Source organism: Esox lucius, chromosome 22, assembly GCF_011004845.1.
Source record: "Esox lucius isolate fEsoLuc1 chromosome 22, fEsoLuc1.pri, whole genome shotgun sequence".
Classification (NCBI taxonomy): domain Eukaryota; kingdom Metazoa; phylum Chordata; class Actinopteri; order Esociformes; family Esocidae; genus Esox; species Esox lucius.
The window spans coordinates 15,395,662-15,418,438 of record NC_047590.1 but is presented as its reverse complement, the minus strand read 5'-3'; the positions used below and the strand labels follow the sequence as shown (position 1 = coordinate 15,418,438).

Genomic DNA, 22,777 nt, shown 5'->3' with positions numbered 1-22,777 from the left:
TGTTCACTGGTCTTCATTAACTGCACCCACCTGGTGTCCCAGCTTTAAATGAGTCCCTGATCAGAGGGTTGCAATGAAAACACGGAATGGAACTAGATTGATTACCCCTGTAACCTATTACCACTTGGTTGTGTTGATGTCCCACCACCATTAAGGTGAATGCACTGTGGCCCAGGCTGGGACAGAGGTCTTATGCAGCATCTGATACAAATGTTCAGCTACAACACCATGGGACCAAACCAGACCCACTGCTTTTTGGACACAAAATCCTTTCACCACTTTCCTGTTCAATAAAACAATAAAATGCCCTGGAAAAAACATATACACAGGCCCGTTTCAGAGATGAAAAATGGTCTTTATTACAAACCACGATACAGAACTCATAGAGGTGAGATAGCAGCCGTTTTGTATGTACACATCTTTAGAACCGGTATGGTTAAGAGTGGCACGTCCCAAATCGCACCCTACTCCCCAATATAGCAACGTGGTGCACTACATGTGGAATATGATGTCATTCGCGTTTTTGCCCGGAGCCTGTTTATTATGTCGTATGAAGCCATCGCCGCAGTGCTGCCACTGCAGACACGAACCGCGGTTACAAGTTGCCCAAAAAATACTGATCTGTGGGGGGCTACGTTGTGATCCCCCTCCCTCGTGGGCGAGGTCAGTTGGTGGAGAGAGCAAGCTAATCCAAGATCTGAAGGGCTAACTAACTCAGCAGTTAATTCAAACCTGAAAATCCAATATGGCGGCAAGGTTTCTCTTTAATGTCTGTTATTATTTCTGTTTTATTTTAGAGTTGTACTGATGTGTCCCCCAACTCCCTTTTGCCCTGTTAAATCATGTACATGTCTGTAAAATACTATTTACATTATATTTCAAAGAATGCATAATATTACGCTTAAAACTCTGGGTTACATTTAAAAGTACGAGGATGCACACTTTTGAGTCCTTCACAACTCTGCATAACAGCAACTCTACCGGAACGGGGAACAACATCGAAGGGATACGGGATTGAACAGGATACAGTTTTTTTCAGTGAATCAGTGAAAAAACACGGAGAACATGGGAGCTTCTATTCAATACAAACAGAACCCAAAAGAATCACCTCCACACACGCGCACATGCATCCACGCACACACAGACACACAAACATACACGCAAACAATCACACACGTGTGCGCAAACACACAAGCACAAACGCACACGCACACACACACACACAACATACATATACACACAAATGTTAATGTGACAATGCTTCTCTTTTCTCTGTTTTCAATTGAAGTGAAAAACAGAATATAATAATCATATAAGAACTATATATATACTTCATAATGCGCTCAGAGCTCTATTTTATGTTGTGAGACTTTCTCTTTCTTTTACACATATTAACAAACCCACGTGGTATAGTTCAGTCTATTTCTTTTAAACCCCATTTGCTCTACACGCCATGAAAGTAGAAACGTTACAAGCTGACACTTATGTTCTTCCACTGATATGTAAAAACAAACATCCCTTTTTTGTTTCTTTCTCGTCTCCGGTTGCCAATGACCAGTATATTTCATATTTTACCTTTGTCCCTCTGCTAGAGTCTCGTTCCTCTCAAGTTTTCTTCCGAAATGAGGCAGAATGAGGTTCTCTTCCTTAACAGTCTTTGATAGCTGTTCACAGTATGTTTTGTTAGAGAAATCCAGATTACTGGGAGGACAGAAGCAGCAGCCCTTAGCAACATCATCAGTTCAGATGTTTAATAGTTGTTGATCATTGCCGCTGGTTGTTGATGTGTCCTGCATATGTGACTGATTTCAAATGAAGCAGCTGAGGGTTAGTAACTGATGGAGCAAGTTTAAACAGCGGCTGGGCTTCAAAATGCATACTTGCGTTCTCCCGTTCTTTCGTGAGTGAACTTCCAAGAGCACCAGAGAACTCATATTGTCTAGTACTGAAGCACCCAGAGACCTTAAAATCTGTTACATTTGAAACGTACTTGTGTTTCTGTGGACAGGAAACGCATCATCAGCGCAGCTGGGTGCAGCCGGCGTCATTAATGACAGACGGCTAGCTTCAGGCACTTTGTTCGTTGTCATGCTAGCCAGCTACTTTGGTAAATGAAATGACAGGAAGATGTAACCAATGTCAACAATATAATAATGTTTAGTTTATACTGGTTACTGCGTTGTGTGTTTGGCCATTTTGAATGGTGACCAACCGGCATAATGAATACTGGGAACGAAGTACCTGAAAAAGTATAGTCCGATGCGTACTTTATTTCCCAAACCTCCCAAGTACGCTACAGAACTTCCAGCAAACTTAGTGTGTACTTGGCATTTCATGTTTTTGGTGTGGAATCGTTCTGGATCAGGGACAGTTGACTTCTGTACATGCTATACACTCTAGACAGAACACAAGTAAACATTTCGAAACACAGCCAGTCTGTAACCAGTTGTTAGTAGTGGACAGGCGTTAGTAGGTACGGCTGGGTCTCACTGGCGTCAGTGGAACTGGCTGTTATTGAATATGTAGAACTCATTCTGTTTGTTTGTAACTAGTTAGAACTGGTTCTAAACCGGGCCTGACTGGCACCGTCTGGTGGTTAGTGGTTGTGAAGGACACTGCGAGGTACCCAGCCCTCCGCAGGTGGGGACTCTGTGTTAGCAGGTCGGTAAACAAGACACTGGCCATGCTGGTTGGAAGCCAAAATCTGGACCCGTTCACCGCGAACAACTGTGATCTCATCCTCCCGCACCGCACTGAAGTCCTGGGTCACCAGCACCAGCTCCTAAACACGCACAGACACACACACAAACACACGTTAGAAACACATGCAAAGACTTGAGGAGTCAGTGTCACCAGAACCTACCTGGTAATAAACGTAACTAATATACACATAATGTACAGTTAGGTCTGGAAATATTTGGACACGGACAATTTTCATAATTTTGGCTCTGTACGCCACCACAATGGAATGGAAATGAAACAACCGACATGCAATTGAAGTGCAGACTTTCAGTGAGAATCCTTTGGTGAGAATCCTTTGCAGGCAATTACTGCTTGTAGTCTGGAATGCATGGACATCACTAAACACTGGGTTTCCTCCTTTGTGATGCTTTGCCAGGCCTTTACCGCAGCGGTCTTCAGTTGTTGTTTGTTCGTGGGTCTTTCTGACTTACGTTGTGTCTTCAGCAAATGAAATGCATGCTCCAACGGGTTGGGATCAGGTGGTTGACTCTGCCATTGTAGAATATTCTACTTCTTTGCCTGAAATAACCCCTGGGTTGCTTTGGCAGTATGTTTTGGGTCATTGTCCATCTGTAAAGTGAAGCGCCGTCCAATCAACTTCGCTGAATTTGGCTTAATCTGAGCAGACAATATATTCCTATACACTTGAGAACTGATCTGGCTTATTCTGTTGATTCTGCAAAACTGTTGATTTGGTCACTGCTAGCTCTCTGGTGGATTTTTGTTTTGTTTTGAGGGAGTGTGCAATTGGCTTGCTGACTGCAGGAATGTCCACCAGAGCTGTTGCCCGTAAATTTAATGTTCATTTCTCTACCATAAGCCGTCTCCAAAGCCGTTTCAGAGAATTTGGCAGTACATCCAACCGGCCTCACAACCTCAGACCACGTGTAACCACACCAGCCCAGGACCTCCACATCCAGCATCTTCACCTCCAAGATCGTCTGAGACCAGCCACCCGGACAGCTGCTGCAACAATCGGTTTACAGAACCAAAGAATTTCTGCACAAACCGTCTCAGGGAAGCTCATCTGCATGCACGTCGTCCTCATCGGGGTCTCGACCTGACTGCAGTTCGTCGTCGTAACCGACTTGAGTGGGCAAATGCTCATATTCAATGGCGTCTGGCACTTTGGAGAGGTGTTCTCTTCACGGATGAATCACGGTTTTCACTGTACAGGTCAGATGGCAGACAGCATGTATGGCGTTGTGTGGGTGAGCGGTTTTCTGATGTCAATGTTGTGGATCGAGTGGTTCCATGGTGGCGGCGGGGATATGGTATGGGCAGGCGTGTGTTATGGACAATGAACACAAGTGTATTTTATTGATGGCATTTTGAATGCACAGAGATACCGTGCCGAGATCCTGAGGCCCATTGTTGTGCCATTCATCCACGACCATCACCTCATGTTGCAAGGATCTGTACACAATTCCTGGAAGCTGAAAACAAACCAGTTCTTGCATGGCCAGCATACTCTCTGGATTGATGTATATGACAGTGTGTTCCTGGTCCTGCCAATATGCAGCAACTTCGCACAGCCATTGAAGAGGTGTTGACCAACTTTCTACAGGCCACAATCAACAACCTGATCAACTCTATGCAAAGGAGATGTGTTGCACTGCGTGAGGCAAATGGTGGTCACACTAGATACTGACTGGTTTTCGGACCCCCTCGGACTCTCCCAATACAGTGAAACTGCACATTTTAGAGTGGCCTTTTATTGTGGCCAGCCTAAGGCACACCTGTGCAATAATCATGCTGTCTAATCAGCATCTTGATATGCCACACCTGTGAGGTGGATGGATTATCTCGGCAAAGGAGAAGTGCTCACTAACAAAGATTTAGACAGATTTGTGAACAATATTTGAGAGAAATAGGCCTTTTGTGTACATAGAGCAAGTCTTAGACCTTTGAGTTCAGCTCATGATAAATGGGGGCAAAAACAAAAGTGTGGAGTTTATTATTTTGTTCAGTGTATTTTGGTGAACAGCCAAAATAACAAAACTTGTGTCCAATTATTTCCGGACCTTACCGTACGTTTGATATACAGTATTTCTCAGCTATCTGCGCATGTACAGCAGCACTGGAGTTTTTTCCCCGGGGGGGAACCATGACGTTTATTTAACATCTCACCTCGTCGTCCTGGGCCTCACCGTCGGCCGGCGTGTGTGTGTTGTGTCCGTTCGGGGTGGGCGGCACGGAGGGGGGTCGGCTTGACGCTTTGGGACCAAAACCGGAGGGGGGGCGGGTAAGGGGGTTAGACCCCCCGCCCTCCTTTCTCTGGTACTCTATAGGAGACTGGAGAGCTGCACACACACACACACACACACACACACACTTAGCTTTCGCCCCACTTACGTAAGCATTCATAAACTTAACGACATGGTACGTAAGGCAATATGTGGTCTTGGATGGAGAGGGGGGGGGGGCGGAGAGGTGGCGTATGGTTTCTTACCAGACAGGAAGTTACTCTGAGTCTCCAACAGCTCGGCGATGTGTGCGACCCACACCTGTTTGATAGAGGGGCTGGCGGCCTGCAGGGTGAAACGCTCGGCCGACCCTCGAGATGACAGGACCAATTTACAGGGGTCCCCTTCCACATTCTCCTGCATGGCCAGGTAGCTCACCTACACACACACACACACACACACACACGTTTACAGTTAAACACATAGAATGAACACAAACACATGGTTCTACGTGCGCACACACACACACACACGCAGACACACGTTTACAGTTAAACATACAGAACGAACACAAACACATGGTTCCACGCACGCGCACACACACACACGCCAACACACCTTGATGCTTTTCTTGTACTGGTAGCCTGGCGTGGATGACCCTTTGCGAAGCAGCTCACTGAAGATGATGATTTGCTCGAAGAGGAAGACACGCCTCTCTTTACTCCGTGATAGAACTCCTCCGTCCTGCTCCCACACACAGAAGGTCTCCTGCTGCAGCAGCTTGCCCTGGCTCGTCAGCTTCCCCTGGAGAGGGACCGGAAAGCACCATTACAGCTCGTGACACCTCTATGACTGTTTATGTAATGCCTACGGCTGCTTATAAAGATTATATGACAGCTTATGTAGCCTCTATGACATCGGATTGCCCATAGGCACGTCAGTGGTGTTCCGTATCTCCGCATCCATGTGAAACTAGTGAGAGTTGAAGGGTCAAAGTTCGGGCGGTGTACCTCGTAACCCTGCAGGCGTCCGAGGTTCATCATGTCATTACAGCGTTTGGGGACCAGAGACATCAGTTCCACTGCTCTCTGTCCAGGAGACAGACACACACACACACACACAAACAGACAGCATTAAGTTCAACGCAGAACTACATGAGAAGGAGAATCAGAGAGGTACCGCAGATGTGGTACTCACCTCTATCTCCTCACAGTCCAACCCTGCTTTAGACGTGTACTTTAGAAAATCCTGGAAGATGCAGAGAGACAGAGTGAGAGTTACAGACACAACATACTAACACACACCACATGTAACACACACCACACACCACACACACACACACAGTCCTTTACCTTAAGCAGTAGCTGATACTTGGTGATCCTCTGGATGGGTTTGATGAGAAAGTCACTGATGGACATCCTACAGCTGATCTCTCGCTGTACCTCCTGTGCACACACACAATCCCACAACACAAAATCCATAGATGTTCATGTACAAAAGGCAGATTCAGTTATGCATTTGTTAGACCGGGAAGAAGCTGCGAGTCTCACCTCAAAGAAGGTCTCATACTCCAACACGACGAACTCAGACCTGGGCTTGTTCTGACAGTACACCACATACATGTGGAGCCTCCTTTCCTGCAACACACACAAACACACGTTTGGCCACACACACACACGTGACTGCACCTAAAACGGCACGACCCTTCATTGGCGGAAAAGAAACACACTCATTCCCACACACACTCACATGTTTAATGAAGAGCTCCGCCAGTCGATCGTGATCCTGCACACATTTCTCCAACTCCACCAAGAAGAACCTGAGTGAAAGGACGAGAGGTTCCCATGAGCTTGAAATCCCTGTTGGTATTTCAACACTGCTCCCATTCAATCTGTGACGTCCCGGGTGTCTTTAATGCCGCCGGTTACTCACTCCTGGTGCCAGTCGTAAATCTGATGGATGTTTCCGAACACGATCTTATCCTTTCCCCTCATGTCCTCAGGAATGCCTTTCACCTCCAGCCTCGACATGAAACCCTGTGAGAAGGATGGAGTGAAAGACAGACCAGGAACGGAGGATAAGAGAGAAAGTGGGAGGGAGGGAGAGAAAGAGGCAAAGATAAAGACTTCAAGATCCCCCGGAAAAGCAACAGTTCACCACAACACTTGGCTGGTTGTTTGGGTCGGCGCTGATCCGTACAGCCCGCGTGCCGGAGCAACTTCCTCGAGACGGTGGGTGACCGGGGGCAGGTGTGGTCAGGTGTAGGACCTTGATGCACTGTGACGGACACCCTGATGTTTTCTCCCTGAAATCAGCCACCACCTCAACGGTCTGTGTGTTCAGTCCCTTTATTTTGACTGGGCCAGGCCTCCAGCCCCGTCGACCCCTCCACTCCCCACCAGGGATGAGACACACCAGCGAGGTTTTCCGCAACATTGCCGGAGATACAGACGCCGGTGTGGAGTGAGAGGAGAAAAGGGGAGCGCTAAGGGGGGAGCCGGGGGACAAACAGTCCGTGTTGCGTCCACCGACAGAAGGGAGAGTTTGTCCCGGAGTAGATCTTAAATAATTGTGTTGAACGAAGGGCGGTAGTCCCTGTCCCACGCAGACCGGTTGGGTCCGTAGGCGGAGCTCACCGGGTCGAGGGAGGAGTCAGTGATGGTTTGGGGATGAGGCCAGGCGCTCAAACGTTTTCATGACCCATGAAGGTGCCACAGGGCTTAGGTCGTTCAGACCTTCGGTGCTTTGGGGAACTGGAACAATGGTGGGGGGATTTGAACGAGAAGGAACAGTTGAATATGTCTGTGGCAATAGGGTTAGAGGCAGCGACTGACACAAGTATTTACCTCCACGATAACGCCCAGGTCTTTGACGTAGTCCTTCTCACTCTGCACCATCTCATTTACCACAAACCTGAAACACACACACACACACACACACACACGGGTACAGATAGCCATCAGTCCATTGTCTCTGTACAGGAATCAGGGAGGGATTTGCATTTTGAACAGGGTGTGTGCAGGTGCGAGTTTGTGTCTCACATTCGGCCTCTCATGGCTTTGTTCTTCTGCTCCGTGTCAGACTCGTTGGAGCCCTGGTCTGAATCCTCAGGGTTGTTGCCATCTTTAATGATCTCCATTGGTGGTGGGAGGGGAGTGTGGGGCTCTTCCTCTGGCTCCTCCTCTCCTCCACTCTGGACAGAGTCTTCCCGACTCTTTCCCTTCTGCTCACACAAAAGGTTGATCAAATGATCTGTATGAGTATCAGTTGGTGTGGTCATCATACCGCATCTGTATGAATATCAGTTGGTGTGGTCATCATACCGCATCTGTATGAGTATCAGTTGGTGTGGTCATCATACCGCATCTGTATGAGTATCAGTTGGTGTGGTCATCATACCGCATCTGTATGAATATCAGTTGGTGTGGTCATCATACCGCATCTATATGAGTATCAGTTAGTGTGGTCATCATACCGCATCTGTATGAGTATCAGTTAGTGTGGTCATCATACCGCATCTGTATGAATATCAGTTAGTGTGGTCATCATACCGCATCTGTATGAGTATCAGTTAGTGTGGTCATCATACCGCATCTGTATGAGTATCAGTTAGTGTGGTCATCATACTGCATCTGTATGAGTATCAGTTAGTGTGGTCATCATACCGCATCTGTATGAATATCAGTTAGTGTGGTCATCATACCGCATCTGTATGAGTATCAGTTAGTGTGGTCATCATAACGCATCTGTATGAGTATCAGTTAGTGTGGTCATCATACCGCATCTGTATGAGTATCAGTTAGTGTGGTCATCATACCGCATCTGTATGAGTATCAGTTAGTGTGGTCATCATACCGCATCTGTATGAGTATCAGTTAGTGTGGTCATCATACCGCATCTGTATGAGTATCAGTTAGTGTGGTCATCATACCGCATCTGTATGAGTATCAGTGTGTGTATGAGTGTATTGGTTAGTGTGTTTGTGTCTATCATACTGTGTGCATATGAGTATCAGTTAGTGTAGTTTTGTGTATACTGTGTGTGCATGATTGTGTCCGTTTGTAAGGGGGTGTGATTCCACGTGTGTATACGTGGGCCTGCTACTCCCTCTCTTACCATGTGTGTGTTCGCAGTGAGCGGCGTGGCTAGCTCCGATCGGGCGTCTCGTCTCCTGGTGCGGAGTGGAGGTTTCTTTCCCTGGCTGTCTGCTTTGCCCTGGCTCAACCTCCTCACCGGGCTGGTCAGCCAGCGCTTCAACGTGTTCCCGGTTCCAGAACCACTCCGCTTGGGCCCCGGGGAACCCACGTTCCCACCGGGAGAACCGACAGACCCCCCGCCGGGGGGAACACCGCCCGGACCGGAGCCCAGGGACGACTGGGACTGGAGAGACGGCAAGGACTCTGATCTTACCTCTGACCCCACAGGGTAGGGCTCTGGAGAAAGTGATGGAGGGAGGTTAGAACGAGGGATGGAGGGCAGGAGTGAGAGATAACCTGGTTAAATATGATCTTGTAGCCCAGATAGAGCAAGCTGATACAGCTTCAACTGTTTTGACCTAGAACCCTTCTATAGATATACGTTTCCCCCCAAAATTCTCTATTTTCACTAGTGAAGAAAGTGCTGTCTTTAGATAGATCTGAGGAGGAGAGAGGGAGGGAAGGAGAACGAGAGATGGGAGGAGAATGAGAGATGGGAGGAGAACGAGAGGTGGGGAGGGAACTGAATGGCGGGTGCATTTCTCAGGAACAATCCTCAGAGACAAAAACCAAACAAAATCAGTGATGTCTTGGTTTCTCTTAGACTGACCCAGCACGCACACACACACACACACACACGCAACCAACCAACAAAGCACTGGGATATTTGCCCGCTCGCGTGTTTGTCTTCAGGTCGATGGGTAAGAGAATCTGGAGAGAATTTAGCGCCATTTCGGCAGAAAATGACTCAGCAAAACCTGACTAACTGGCTGCACTTGCCAAACAGGCATTGACACAGGTAAGTCAAGTTTGGCTCATTCATTTCAGCAGGAAATACTACAGATACACACTGCCAGCCCAAACATACACACCACACGTGTGGAAGCTGTCGTATGCATTCCATTACCGCCAATGGCAACCCGCATGGTGAAAAATGATAGAGTAAAGAAAGTCACGTACGATATATGAGATATGTTACTCACATATGTGGACCTAGAGGTCCACATCCACCCACCCTAGCAATCAGATTGCATGGCAATGTCACTCTAAATCTCCCTTCTTGTTTTTTATAAATAGAAGGGAGAACCATTTCGGTAATGTGTTAAATCAGGATTTTCTTTTCTTATGATGAAATAACTGTCGCTTATTTTTGTGCTTCCTCCTGTTCTATTCTCTCCCTCACTCTCTTCCTCACTCTATCCCTCTCTCCCTCTCTTTCTCCCTCTCTTTCTCTCTCCCTCTTTATCTTTGTCTTTCTATCTCCTTCTATTTCCCACTCAATCCAACACAACTAGAATAAGATGGTGCAACGTATCAAATCAAAGCCAAGTCAGATATGTTACTTTTTAGTAAAACTTCACCCACACACACACACACACACGCGTCACCCACCTGTCTCGTCAATATGTCCCAGGATCCAACCCCAAACCCCGGAGCAAGGGCAACAACCTCTCCCCCTGTGCATGCCTCCCCGCTAACACATCCCCCAGACACACAGAAAGAAAGAGAGACAGAGAGAGAGACAGAGAAGAAGAAAAGAAGGGCTAGAGGTTCTTCTCTTAACTCCAGACTGAAACTAAACTGAACTGGAGTTCTACACAGAGAAAAGGCGGGGTCAGGGGAGGGGCTAAGGAATGAGGCGGCGTCAACGAGTAATGGCGAACTAAGGTAAATCATTGAAAGAGACTGAGTGTGTGCCTGTCTGTGTATCTGCTTGTCTGTGTGTGTGTGTGTGGCTGTTTGTGTGTGCGGGTGTGTGTGGTTGTTTGTGTGTGTTACACTCCAAAGTAGGACACTGCGGTTTTAACCTGCTGTGCTTCAACTAGGATTGTATTCCCATGGCCTACACAAACATGTACACACACACATGTGGAAGCAAACACACACACAGGATGTGTTTTGGGTTGAACAGGGACAGTTAGGTCAATGTTTAAACCTCTGAACTCCCCCTGTGGCTTCGTCTTTACCCTCAGGCATGTGTATCTGCGTGTATGTGTCTGTATATGTTTGTGTGTTAATGTGTGTGTTTGTGTGTTAATGTGTGTGTTTGTGTGCTTTGGACAGGCAGGGAATTCTTTATTCTGATCTGCCCAAATAGACCGAAGATTAAGACTGTCACGATAGTTAGCCAGGCTTGAAAATTACCCTTTACACACGCGCGCACACGCAAACACACTTGGGAATCCCAGAGTAAGTTACATAAAAAAACAGGAACTGCACTAAACTGTATTTATAATGCATAAGTATTAAAGATTGAAGACTGTTTGTTTGATAGAACGCCTGACAGACTGAATTAGCATCATCTAAAGTTCCCAGCTTTCCCTCTGTTTCTACATAACCTCCTGTCTTTGGTGGGGGTCCTGATTGGCTATATTTATTACATGTTAATGGAATATAAAAATGTATGAATCAAGTTAAGCCTCAAATCAGCATTTTGTTCACAGAAAAGGTTTGGGTGGGGGATGTGTACATTTCGCCTAGATTCAACAGGAAATGAAAAACATCAGCGACCGGAACTGACCAACGGAACAAAACATTTAATTCCTGTTTTAGACTACCAGACTGGACAGTAATCAGGACAACTAGAATGCGAGTGGGTCAGACTTCCCCAGCCCGTTACAGTGGAAATGGGCAGGAACACCTCAGATCCAAACTACTAGGAACTCGGCTAAAATGACAAACACATTTTACAGAAGTGTCAGACGGTACAGGCTGAGTGACACGTGTATAAAAGTCCTTACCACCCCCTTCCCACTTCACAGTGCATGTCTCACCCTTTCCGACGGGGGCGGGGTTGGCAGCGGCAGGCATTAAGCTGTCCATATCCGCACTGTGGGAGTGCGACAGGCAGAGGGTGCTCATGGGTAACAGGCCTTCCTGTGGAGGTGTCTGATCAGTGGTCCGGACCAAGCACCAGCCCGGTCGTTCGCTGGACCGCTCCACCAGCTCCACAGTCTGACCGCAGCGAACGCTCAGCTCTCCGGCCCCGCCCGCTGAGAAGTCCAACAGGACCACGATCAGCTCGCAGCCCCCGGAAAGCTGCGGAGGTACAGAAAGACGCCGTCAAATGACCGGCACCGGGGTCGTATAGCTAAGCGTCAGCCATTTTAAAAACCAGAGAAAACTCAGGGTAAAATGTTGTAATTTTATTTGTATAAGCTAGACCTTCTCTTCACCCCCCGCCCCCATATAACAATGTCCTGAAAAAATAACCTCTCTGTCATAATCAGAAAAACCACGTCTGATTGAATAACTTTCAGGAGCCCTGAAGCTCTGGTGGCCGGCTGTTGAATCCAGCCCTGGGTGTTTTGAATGAGGTTAATTAATAACCCACGAACACCTGACTAGAGCATGACCTAATCCTGATGGCACTCAACTAGAGCGAGACAGGGAGTGATAGAGGGACAGATGAGTGAAGAAAGGAATGAAGAGTAGGCGGAAGTGTGGGTGAGCAGGGTGGCAGGGTAATATATGGTGTCCTAAATGCTTCATTACAACCCCGAGAGAAACCTGCTGATTGGATAAATCTGTGCGTATGTAAATTACAGCCGTTCTTCCAGGAACTATCTGTATTCCATTAAACGGCCGCACACACACACACTCTGTAGGGATTGCTGGGGTGTTCCCCATCCAAGCCCTTCACAGATGTTCTGGGAATGCCACCATATGGAAACAGCATTCCCAACAGAGAGAGAGAGAGAGAGAGAGAGAGAATGACAGGGACAGGGAGGGAGATAGATGATAGAGTGGTATCTGTTAAGAGTGTCTCTCTCTAAGTCCAAGCAGGTAGAAGGGCTGTCATTGTAGCAGCAGTATTGCTGAGGAGAAATACACAGCTCTGAACCATTTGGGGGTAACCGCACGCCCACACACACACCCACATGCAAACACACATTCACCCATAAATACTTAATGGCTTAAAAGACATGGTGCCAATGTCTCAGTGGCTTCGATAACAGACATGGCGCTGCAACACCAAGTTTTCTGGTTCGATTCCCACACTGGGTAGATGTGAAGAACATACAAAATGTATTATTACCTGTGTTGTCTGGTCATTAACTGTGTATAACACATATGCAGAATGATATATTATAGAAAATATAGACAAATATAGTACATAGTAAAAACATGCTAAAAACATACATACCAAGAGAGAAGTAGTGAATATGTTCCCCAAAAGTATCAGAATGATTTTAAACAGTGTGTAAGGGAAACACCCTTTATTATAACACACACACACACAGCTGCTGAAATGAAGTCATGGGGCTGGTCTGTTCTTTGGCAGAAACACCCATCTGGCCCTGTTCTCTACTGTTTTGTACTCTGTACTGGCTCAGATGAGAAGCTGCAGGGTAATGTAGTTCGTTTTTACCTTGTCACTGTCCGCTGTGTTCTGAGAGGTACGCGAGGCGATGGAGACAGTGTCCGGCTGACTGCTGGCGTCTCCCAGGCTGTCCGCATCCTCGTTGGTGTCTCTGGGGGAGGGGGGTGACATGTACACGCTCAAATTCACTTCTCTGTCATGTAAGAGAAAGAAACCTCACAAGCCTAGTAGTGTGTGTGTGTGTGTGTGTGTGTATGGACAAACCTCCTGCTAATGCTACGCTGGCGGGCCAGGGTGGGGGCGGGGGTCTTGGGCAGGGGGATGGGCTCCCTCAGAGCACCCCTCAGGTGGCCACGCCTCTCCTGGATCACCTGACGCACGCTACGCACCCATTCCTGCTTCAGCTCCAGAGACGACGCCTGACGACCAATGGGAAAGGAGTGAGCTACGTGAAAAGGACAGCGCACGAGAAAAGGTTTCCCGGGAGGTGACCGGGAGCGGAGGGTGCATGTGAGAATCCGTTCGTCAGTTACCTTGAGGACAGTCTTGTTGTCCGAGGTGGGCGTACGGCCAACCCACAGAGCCCATTTACAGGGGTCCCCCTCGATGTGTTCTGTTACCCCCAGTTCAGACGTCTGGAAGAGGACACAGGCCATTCCCTTTAATATTCCTCCCAGTGACAACGTAGATGTGATACATGAGATATCTGTATGTAATGTCTATATGTATACATTTCTATACTGTAAAATCCTACCCTCAGCCTGCTCTTGTAGATGTACTTGGTGCGTCCGGATGAGTCCTTTATCTCCTTGCTGAAGACCAAAGAGAGCTCAAACAGGAAGAGGTGGCGTTCCCGTCCTTTCCTGATCAGCGATTTGGGATCCCACACCTGGAAGGTATCCTGCAGGAGCAGCTCCCCCTGCACCTCCAAGCCCTCCTCCAGACCTGGGATGAAGCAGGATGTGGCACATGACTGGATGTGACATAGTACAGCAGGATGTAATATCTTACAGAATTATGTGACATGGGCTCCTGGCGTAACGGTAGAATATCTGCTTTGCAGGGCTTCTGTGTCATTGAGCCCTGGAGGTAAAATCCTGTAAACAGAATTAAGTTAAGCCTCAATCCTGTAAAGAGAATTCCTTCTGTAGTGACTATTTGTGGTAGATCGGGGGGCCTGCAAGCTCAATTATGGTTGTTGGCTGGTAACTTTGTTCTCCTTCAAAAGGTGCTGCCATAGTGCTAGTGGGTACTTCTTAGTTGAGCGAGCATTGTGATAAAAAGCAGAAGGGTTCGAAGATCACTTTTGTAAAATGCGCCTCGGCGGACAGTTCGACTCAACCCTTAGAGTTGCCATGACCAAGCAAGGCCTTAGGTGTGAATTAGGAGGGGAGCTGGGTAAAACTGAGATGCATACAAAAAGTACATACATCAGGAAGTGACATGGACTCACCTTCTAGCATGCTAACATGCATTGCATCGTTGGCTCGCTTCGGAACACTCAGCATCACGTCCAGCCCTTCTTTGATCTCACCTTTCCCCTCTTCACAACATGTCAGCAACTCCTGCGAACCCACGCAAACAGACAGGTTTACAGAGCGAGGATGGACAGGGAAGAGGAGAGAAACTTAGAGATAAAGAGAAGGGAGACACGGAAAGAGAGGAAGAAGAGCATATAGAGAGAAAAAGAAATAAGGAAAGAATTGTAAAAGATTAAACAAGGATGGCTGTTCCACACACGTTGGTGTTATGTTCCGTACCTTGAGGAGGAGCTGGTACTTGGTGATGCGTTGGACCGGCTTGATGAGCGCTGACGAGATGGAGTTAGCAAGACTATGTCTCCTCTGAACCTCCTACAGACACAGACACACACACAAACACACACGTGCTTCACTATCCTTGAAGGGACCTGTGACCTAAAACTGACCCAGAAATCTATGTTCCCTATTCCCTAGCTGTAAACCACACCTTTAACCATGCCCCTTGCCCTAACCCTTTTTTGATGTAGCATAGTCCTGCTGATATTCTTCTGCGGTAATCTATTTTTAAAAAAGGATTTGTTTTTTTCTATCTTTCTGGGGACATTGGGTCCCATTGTGTCCCCACTGACATGTACACAGGGATGTGGATCACACAAACACACACATACATGTATGCATGCATATGCACAACACATGATTTCCGTCTGGAAGTCACTCTGTGTACGATGACTAGTGACTACAATGCAAAAGGTAAATGTGCAGTTGTTTTCATCAACCAGTCAGCATTCTGAGAAGTGGAAGAGAGACAGAGATGCAAAGATAGAGGGAGAGACAGAGAAAGAACAATAGGAAATGGAGAGATTCTTACCTCAAAGAAGCCTGCTCCATGTTGCTGGATCAGAAGGCTGGAGTCTGGCTTATTTCTGCAATACGTCACATACATGTGGAACTTATCAGCCTGAGAGAGAGAAAGACAGACAGTGAAGGAGTGAGATATATAAGATAAGACATCTCAGACAAACAAAGTCATGCATCACCATCATTTAACGTAAAACACAAACTCTCTCTCATCAAGCAAACACGTATGTTGGTTACCCAGGTGACGAAGCAGTGCCCCACATCCTCTGGCAGCTGCTCATAGTTTTCCAGTTCCTTTAGGAAAATACTGCAACAAAAACACCAAAATTACCAAACTCATATAACGTGTCAAATTCAACTCTGAACCTCCAAGGCCGTTCAACTGCTATTTTCCCCTTCCACTCTAATCAGGGATTGATATATATATTCACCGATCAGCCATAACATTATGACCACCTGCCTAATATTGTGTAGGTCCCCCTTTTGCCGCCAAAACAGCCCTGACACGTCGAGGCATGGACTCCACTAGACCTCTGAAGGTGTGCTGTGTTATCAGGCACCAAGACGTTAGCAGCAGATCCTTTAACTCCTGTAAGTTGCGAGGTGGGCTCTCCATGGATTGGACCAAGCATCGTGTGATGAAACTACACATTTTTGTAGTGGCCTTTTATTGTGGCCAGCATAAGGCACACCTGTGCAATAATCATGCTGTCTAATCAGCATCTTGATATGGCACACCTGTGAGGTGGAGGGATTATCTCGGCAAAGGAGAAGTGCTCACTAACACAGATTTAGACAGATTTGTGAACAATATTTGAGAGAAATAGGCCTTTTGAGTACATAGAGAAAGTCTTAGATCTTTGAGTTCAGCTCATAATAAATGGGGGCAAAAACAAAAGTGTTGCGTTTATAATTTTGTTCAGTGTATATATACATATATATATATATTCAAACATTTGAAGTACATTGTAGATCGGCGGACCACCCTTGGTCACTAATAAGGAACTGATTAAGAATTGCGACAATCAGTTTATGAAATGAATGATCAAGTAGAATAGAAAACCTAGCAGGCTCCAGAACTGTGCTTATACCATGGAGTGGAAACACTGAAGTGTCTGTCATGGAACTGCCTCTCTTTACATGTGCCAAACACCACCTTGCCATGTAATGCTTAGTCACAAGCCCACAATGCAGAGGCCAAGAAGAAAAATGAGAACAAATAGAAGTGATGGTAATGGCAGATCTTGTTTAGGGATAAATTCCATTTGCGTTCTATAAATGCCTTTAATTTGCCAACCAGATGTGCTTTAAAGGGTTTATCTTATAGACACCTGTTATGGAACTCATAAATGTCCTGGATGTTCCCAAAGACGATGTCATCTTTGTTGGCGATTCTGCTTGGAATCTCTTCTGAGCCACTTGTCATCTCCCACAGGTACGTCTCGATACACTCCTGAAGGTCCTTCACGTACACTCTCTCTGTCTGCAGAAGCTCCGACATGATATACCTGCACAGGAAACAAGAAGTCTATTGATTTTTGTTTTAGTCCTTTTTTCTAACATGATCTCGTTTCCTTTACCTCTCCTCTGTCATTCTTTCTCTCTAAAAGACTCACTCTTTCTTCCTGGCTGTCCTTCTCTTCTCGTCGCTGACCTCATGGTTGGGGTCATTCAGGTTTACCTCCGGGTCGGAGTCAGAGAGGCTGTTGGGGATGAGCTCCAGCTCCAGGTCCTTATTGTCCTACAGGGGGACACCGTACACAGAAAAACAGTTCAGATAACTTCACACACACATGAAGGAAACACCCATTCCAACCCTCTCTCCCTTCACACACACACCTGAGTGCAGCCTCCTAGTGCGGTCTCCAGTATGTTGCGGTACTGGCCCATGCGCAGGGAGAACTCCCGGTAGCGCTTGTCCACCGTCGATACACACCTCCGCAGCTCAACCCTGTGGGAGTGGCCCTTACCCAGCATGCTCTCTGCCAGCTGGATCAGCAGGTGCACCTTTTCCTGAGTGTGCTAGGATAAGACAAGGAGGGACATTGATGGTAATACCCCTCCTTTTAGTGTGTGTTCTGGTTAAGGGCAAAGCAGGTAGCAAGGTACTGATCCATTTCAGTGAGGAACATTGCTGTGTGGAGAATGATACTTTAAAAAATAATAATGGTTTAAGGTATGTGTGTTGTATGTGATTTTCAATGTATGGATGTGTGTTGTATGTGTGTGTATGTATGGGTCTGTGTTCACCTTAGCAGAGACACAGAATTCCCTATGTTGAGCCAGCAGGTCCTGGGTCTCAGTGCTGGTTGCCCCTGGCGACGTGTGAGTGGACAGGTAATGTTCGCCACTCTGCTGCAGCCAATCCAGTGCCTGGGATGAGAGGGGGGGATGTGGAGAAGGAGAAAGAGAAAGAGAGGTGGAAAAGGAGAGAGAGGGAGGTGGAAACAAAGAGGGGAGAGAGGGAAAAGAAAGGGAGGTGGAAAAGGAGAGAGAGAGAGAGGGAGAAGGAGAGAAAGGGAGGTGGAAAAAGAGAGAGAGGGAGGTGGTGAAGTAGAGAAGGAAAAAACAAAGATGCAGGGGAAAAGGGTGAGGAAAGCAGAGAGATGAATGGTTCCAGTTCCAGTGTAATTGCCCGGGTGCCCACATGGCCTCAGTCATAAATGTACCGTTGGACTCTAATTCTGGCAAAGGCGTGCTGGACTCACCTGCTGAGCGTGGCTTTGGAACAGCAGGTACTGTTGACACTGGTCCAGGCGACGTTTCTTCAGAGTCCAAAAATGGAGAACCCTGTTCTCCCTCTGCAGGAGCTCACTGAGGATACCTGCAGGGGGAGAACGGGGTAATGTTTGTACACCATGTACGTCAAGGGCCGAAAACATCACCATTATACATACGCACGCTCTTCAAACTACGCGCGTGTGTGTGTGTGTTTCTGCTTTCACCTTTGACCTGCTGCTCAGGCACACGGGAATGACCTGTGAGCTCGGCTCCCGCACTGTGCCCAGAGATGGTTGCCATAGTAACGCTGTTGCGGTGGATGTATTTGAGGAACACCTCAGCGTTGCGTCTGGCCAGGGTGCAGGCCTGCGGCGAGGAAGGGGTTAAGAGACAACAGAGACTGAGGCAGAAATGGATGATTTATCTACCTCCCTTTCTGTCTTCCGATTTCAATTTCCATTTCAAGGGCTTAAGGGAAACGTGTGATACATTGCCAAAGCCAGTTGAACACAAGAAAGATGAAATAAAAATGATACCTAACAAATGTGGGATAAATAAATATTAGACATTCTAAGCAAACAATACTCAGGCAACGTATTCAAAAGGGTCGTGTTAATAATGAATAGTTGACACACAACTCCCTCTCATGCTGTGTTTCTGTGTGTGTCCCTGATTTACATATACTTTGCGTATTGTGTCCTTATATGTAGTCCACATAAACACATACACCAAGTACAATCCTGAGTGTGGAAATAAATGTCCCGAAAAAAGACCAAAAAGACCAAACTGTCAGTTTTTCTACCTTGAGGAAGGCTTCCTTCTGTTCCATGTGTTTGTTGATGATGGGGATGAGGTGCTCCGGCTGGCCCCTGCTCCCCTGCCACTCTCCCCCTCCACACCAGTCCTCATCCCGGCGATACTCCTGCTCAAGGCTCTCCAACACGCCACACACCTGACGGGAAAACACTCCGGATTGATTGGGGTGAAATCCTACGAGTTTGGGGTCAAAGACACACTGTTCATTTCATCCTATAAATCCAATGTCAGAAATCTTAGCTCATAGCTCATCTAGAAACAAAATTAAAAAGAAACCAACATATTTTTATTTAGGCTGGGTATCAGTGAAAGCACGTTTTGACAACTACTTTTTGGTTGATTAAATTTGTATATTTTTTAACAATGTAACTACACAACTTGCCAATGACACTGGCTACTGTTTCTACTCATCACTGATGATCCCCTCTGTCAATAGAAATGGGCCCAGAACCTAAATGGTTAAACTAAGAAATTAGTCTACAAAATGTGAGGCAAAGGTTGTGGTTAGGGTTAAACAGGATCTGTAATTTAAGCGGCAGTTAGGTTTAGGGTACAACAGGGCTGGTTTATTGAACCGGGGTTTAGGTTTAGGGTTCAACAGGGTGGGTTACTGAAGCGGGGGTTAGGTTTAGAGTTCAACAGGGTGAGTTATTGAAGCAGGGGTTTGGTTTAGGGTTCAACAGAGTGGGTTACTGAAGCAGGGGTTAGGTTTAAGGTTCAACAGAGTGGGTTATTGAACCAGGGGTTAGGTTCAGGATTCAACAGGGTGGGTTATTGAAGTGGGGGTTAGGTTTAGGGTTCAACAGGGTGGGTTATTGAAACAGGGGTTCGGTTCAGGGTTCAACAGGGTGGGTTACTGAAGTGAGGTTAGGTTTAGGGTTCAACAGGGTGGGTTATTAAAGTGGGGGTCAGGTTCAGGGTTCAACAGGGTGGGTTATTGAAGCTGGGGTTAGGTTTAGGGTTCAGCAGGGTGGGTTATTGAAGCGAGGGTTAGGGTCGAGTATAGGTTCAGGGTTGTGGCCGATACGTAGTGACACTAGCAGACCTGCTGTGAGGTGCGGTAGAAGGCTGCAGAGACACTAACTGACCTGCTGTGAGGTGCGGTAGAAGGCTGCAGAGGCGTTGACCAGTTTGAGCCGGTCCTCCATCCGTAGCATCAAGGTTTGCCAGTGCAGCGCCACCGTCTGGGCACACGCCCTCACTGCCTCCGGGTCGTAGTGGCCCGCCCTCACCAATAGCTCGGCCCGCTGCTGCAGAGCCAGCGCCACCTGGTGGGTCCTCTGAAGAGAGTCGGCATGGAGCAGAGACTGCAGGAAGGGGGAGAGGGGGAGGAGGGGGCGTGGGGGAGACAAATGACGGCATGGGAGTTAAAGAGAGAGAGGCAGAAAAAATTACACTTTTAAAAAATTCTATAACTATTATCTTTTTATAATTGCATGTCAACGGAGCCTGTCTGGGTGGCAACGATGTGTTTTTGTTAAATTGCAGTGGGTGTAGTTACCTCTATTGCCTGCTGAAGGCGCTCATGTTCTCTCTGTAGCTGTTCAGCTTCAGACAGTGAGCTGGTGTTCACCATACAAGAAGACAACATCACCTCTCCCTCACTTATCCAGCCCAGCACCTGATACCGAACAAACACACAGTACAAATACATTACATGTGTGTGTGCGTGTTTGTGCGTGTGTCGGCGTGTGTGTGTGTGCGGGCGCCCGTGTGTGCATCCTCACCTGTTTGACTTGAGTCTGAAGGTGGCGTAGCTGCAAGCCTTGCTCAAGGTGTGTGTGTGTGTGGTCTGCTATCAGATGCAGCTCCTTCTGTTTGTCCTGCAGGAGCTGCTGGAGCGACTCTACCTGGGATGAGAGATCAGTCTCCCCTTCGGCAGTCAGCTCAATACCTGGGGCACACACACACACACACATCAACCTCAGAAATATCCCATACCTGTATGTGTGTGTTCCAGGACCATGGGCATGCGGTATATCGTTCACCTGTAGGTGGCGCTAAACCATGCCCCCATACAGGGCGCTTCCCTTCTAGATAAATGTGTCTCAGTCATCCACACGTGGCTCCTCACATCTCACAGAGGACACGGTCCGACATTCGCCTCCTCTGACCTCCTCTGAGGGGCTTGGAGAAGGAGGTGCTGAGGGAGGTTCCCGAGGACCCGCGGCGTGTGTGAGTGCATGTGTGTCTGTATTGTGCGTACAAGTGCATATGCATGTGCTAGCGTGAGGTCATTGTGTATGCGCGACTGCATGTGCATGTTCGTGTCAGTCGGTGCGTCCGTTCGCCTGTGGTTATCGTGGTACAGTTCAGGACTGTGAGCGGTCGTCTCCATGGTAAATTCAATATGTACGTTTCCATGGGGACCAGCTGTGCGCTTGAGAGAGCAGTTTCCATGGTAACCCCAATCCCCTTCCCTCCCCCCATCATTCTCAGTGTGTCCCCATCTTTCTCTCCTTCCTCTGTCTCGCATTCCCCCCTCCCTCGTTTCCACTCTCTTCCTCTCTCTCCTCTGTCACACATTCTTTCCACCTCCCTCTTTTCCCCTCTTTCTCCCTGTTGTACTCTCTCCGAAAGCCTCTTCAAGTCAAGGAGGTGAAACGCTTTAAGTGAGGGATGAATAAATGGAAGGATGTCTGAATTAATGGAGTGAGGCGTATCTCTCTGCAGTTCTGACTGGACTCTCCTCAGGGGCACTTTGACCAATCCCATTAGTTGATGTCACGCATTGTCTTTGCTAACTGGCTAAATGCCCAGTGGGGGTGACAGGCTATAGGCTGCCACATGACTTATTTTCTCAAGAAAATAACGTCAGGGTTCCACAGAAAAACGTGGTCAGATAGCAATTGTTTTTGTTTTGTCAGTGACTCCCTTTCATATTTAAAGCGTACATGATCTCACAATGCACTGAAAAATAATTCCCCTTCAATAACTCTCTTGCCCCTTTTCTCTCTCCCTCTCATTGCCTCTGACATACCATTTTCTTACTTAAGCCTCTTTCTATCCTTTTCTTCCTCTCTCTGTCTCACCTGAGGCTTGTACTTCGGTGATGTACTGCTGGAGGTCGTGACCCTGCTGGACAACCTCGTAGGTCATGTTGTTCATGGCCAGCCGCCGCTCCATGTGCCTGTGAATGCGCTGCTGTGCCAACGTTAAGCCTTCTGGGTTAGCGTCCACTAGCCGCGGTTGCGCTAAAGTTAGCTTCTCTTGGTTGGCTTCCGCTAGCCTCTGTTGTGCCAGTGTTAGCTTCTCTGTGGTAAAGTCCTGGGCCTGCTTCTGGAGGTCTTGCTTCCATGCCTCCATCTCACCTGACACCTACAAGGGGCAGTGTTGAGGGTCAGAGAGCGGCTCATTTGCATTTTGGTAACTTAGCAGACACTCACATGCAGAGCCACTTACAGGAGCGATTACGGCTAGATTCCTGGCTCACGTGCACATCGTTTTCACCTT

The 22,777-nt window shown here is 47.5% G+C and overlaps 1 protein-coding gene across 1 annotated transcript in view; it reads right to left on the bottom strand.

Moving 5' to 3' along the window:
• Positions 1 to 1,736: 1,736 nt before the first annotated feature.
• The window catches only part of kalrnb (kalirin RhoGEF kinase b), a 38,996-nt gene continuing 17,955 nt past the window's right edge, over positions 1,737 to 22,777 (bottom strand). Inside the window, exons 15-47 of the mRNA XM_013139818.3 lie at positions 22,357 to 22,642; positions 21,052 to 21,218; positions 20,826 to 20,945; positions 20,413 to 20,631; positions 19,311 to 19,460; positions 18,733 to 18,874; positions 18,496 to 18,611; positions 18,038 to 18,160; positions 17,627 to 17,809; positions 17,404 to 17,528; positions 17,119 to 17,295; positions 16,025 to 16,094; positions 15,798 to 15,887; positions 15,209 to 15,301; positions 14,902 to 15,013; positions 14,203 to 14,393; positions 13,982 to 14,083; positions 13,713 to 13,867; positions 13,497 to 13,599; positions 11,899 to 12,163; positions 9,045 to 9,361; positions 7,970 to 8,151; positions 7,775 to 7,841; positions 6,861 to 6,964; positions 6,678 to 6,747; positions 6,479 to 6,565; positions 6,281 to 6,373; positions 6,126 to 6,176; positions 5,939 to 6,016; positions 5,547 to 5,732; positions 5,195 to 5,366; positions 4,873 to 5,045; positions 1,737 to 2,782 (exon numbers count right to left, since the gene is read on the bottom strand). Coding sequence (XP_012995272.3) covers positions 2,597 to 2,782; positions 4,873 to 5,045; positions 5,195 to 5,366; positions 5,547 to 5,732; positions 5,939 to 6,016; positions 6,126 to 6,176; positions 6,281 to 6,373; positions 6,479 to 6,565; positions 6,678 to 6,747; positions 6,861 to 6,964; positions 7,775 to 7,841; positions 7,970 to 8,151; positions 9,045 to 9,361; positions 11,899 to 12,163; positions 13,497 to 13,599; positions 13,713 to 13,867; positions 13,982 to 14,083; positions 14,203 to 14,393; positions 14,902 to 15,013; positions 15,209 to 15,301; positions 15,798 to 15,887; positions 16,025 to 16,094; positions 17,119 to 17,295; positions 17,404 to 17,528; positions 17,627 to 17,809; positions 18,038 to 18,160; positions 18,496 to 18,611; positions 18,733 to 18,874; positions 19,311 to 19,460; positions 20,413 to 20,631; positions 20,826 to 20,945; positions 21,052 to 21,218; positions 22,357 to 22,642 — 4,755 coding nt within the window. The 3' untranslated portion in view covers positions 1,737 to 2,596. The remainder of the gene's footprint in view (positions 2,783 to 4,872; positions 5,046 to 5,194; positions 5,367 to 5,546; positions 5,733 to 5,938; positions 6,017 to 6,125; positions 6,177 to 6,280; positions 6,374 to 6,478; positions 6,566 to 6,677; positions 6,748 to 6,860; positions 6,965 to 7,774; positions 7,842 to 7,969; positions 8,152 to 9,044; positions 9,362 to 11,898; positions 12,164 to 13,496; positions 13,600 to 13,712; positions 13,868 to 13,981; positions 14,084 to 14,202; positions 14,394 to 14,901; positions 15,014 to 15,208; positions 15,302 to 15,797; positions 15,888 to 16,024; positions 16,095 to 17,118; positions 17,296 to 17,403; positions 17,529 to 17,626; positions 17,810 to 18,037; positions 18,161 to 18,495; positions 18,612 to 18,732; positions 18,875 to 19,310; positions 19,461 to 20,412; positions 20,632 to 20,825; positions 20,946 to 21,051; positions 21,219 to 22,356; positions 22,643 to 22,777) is intronic.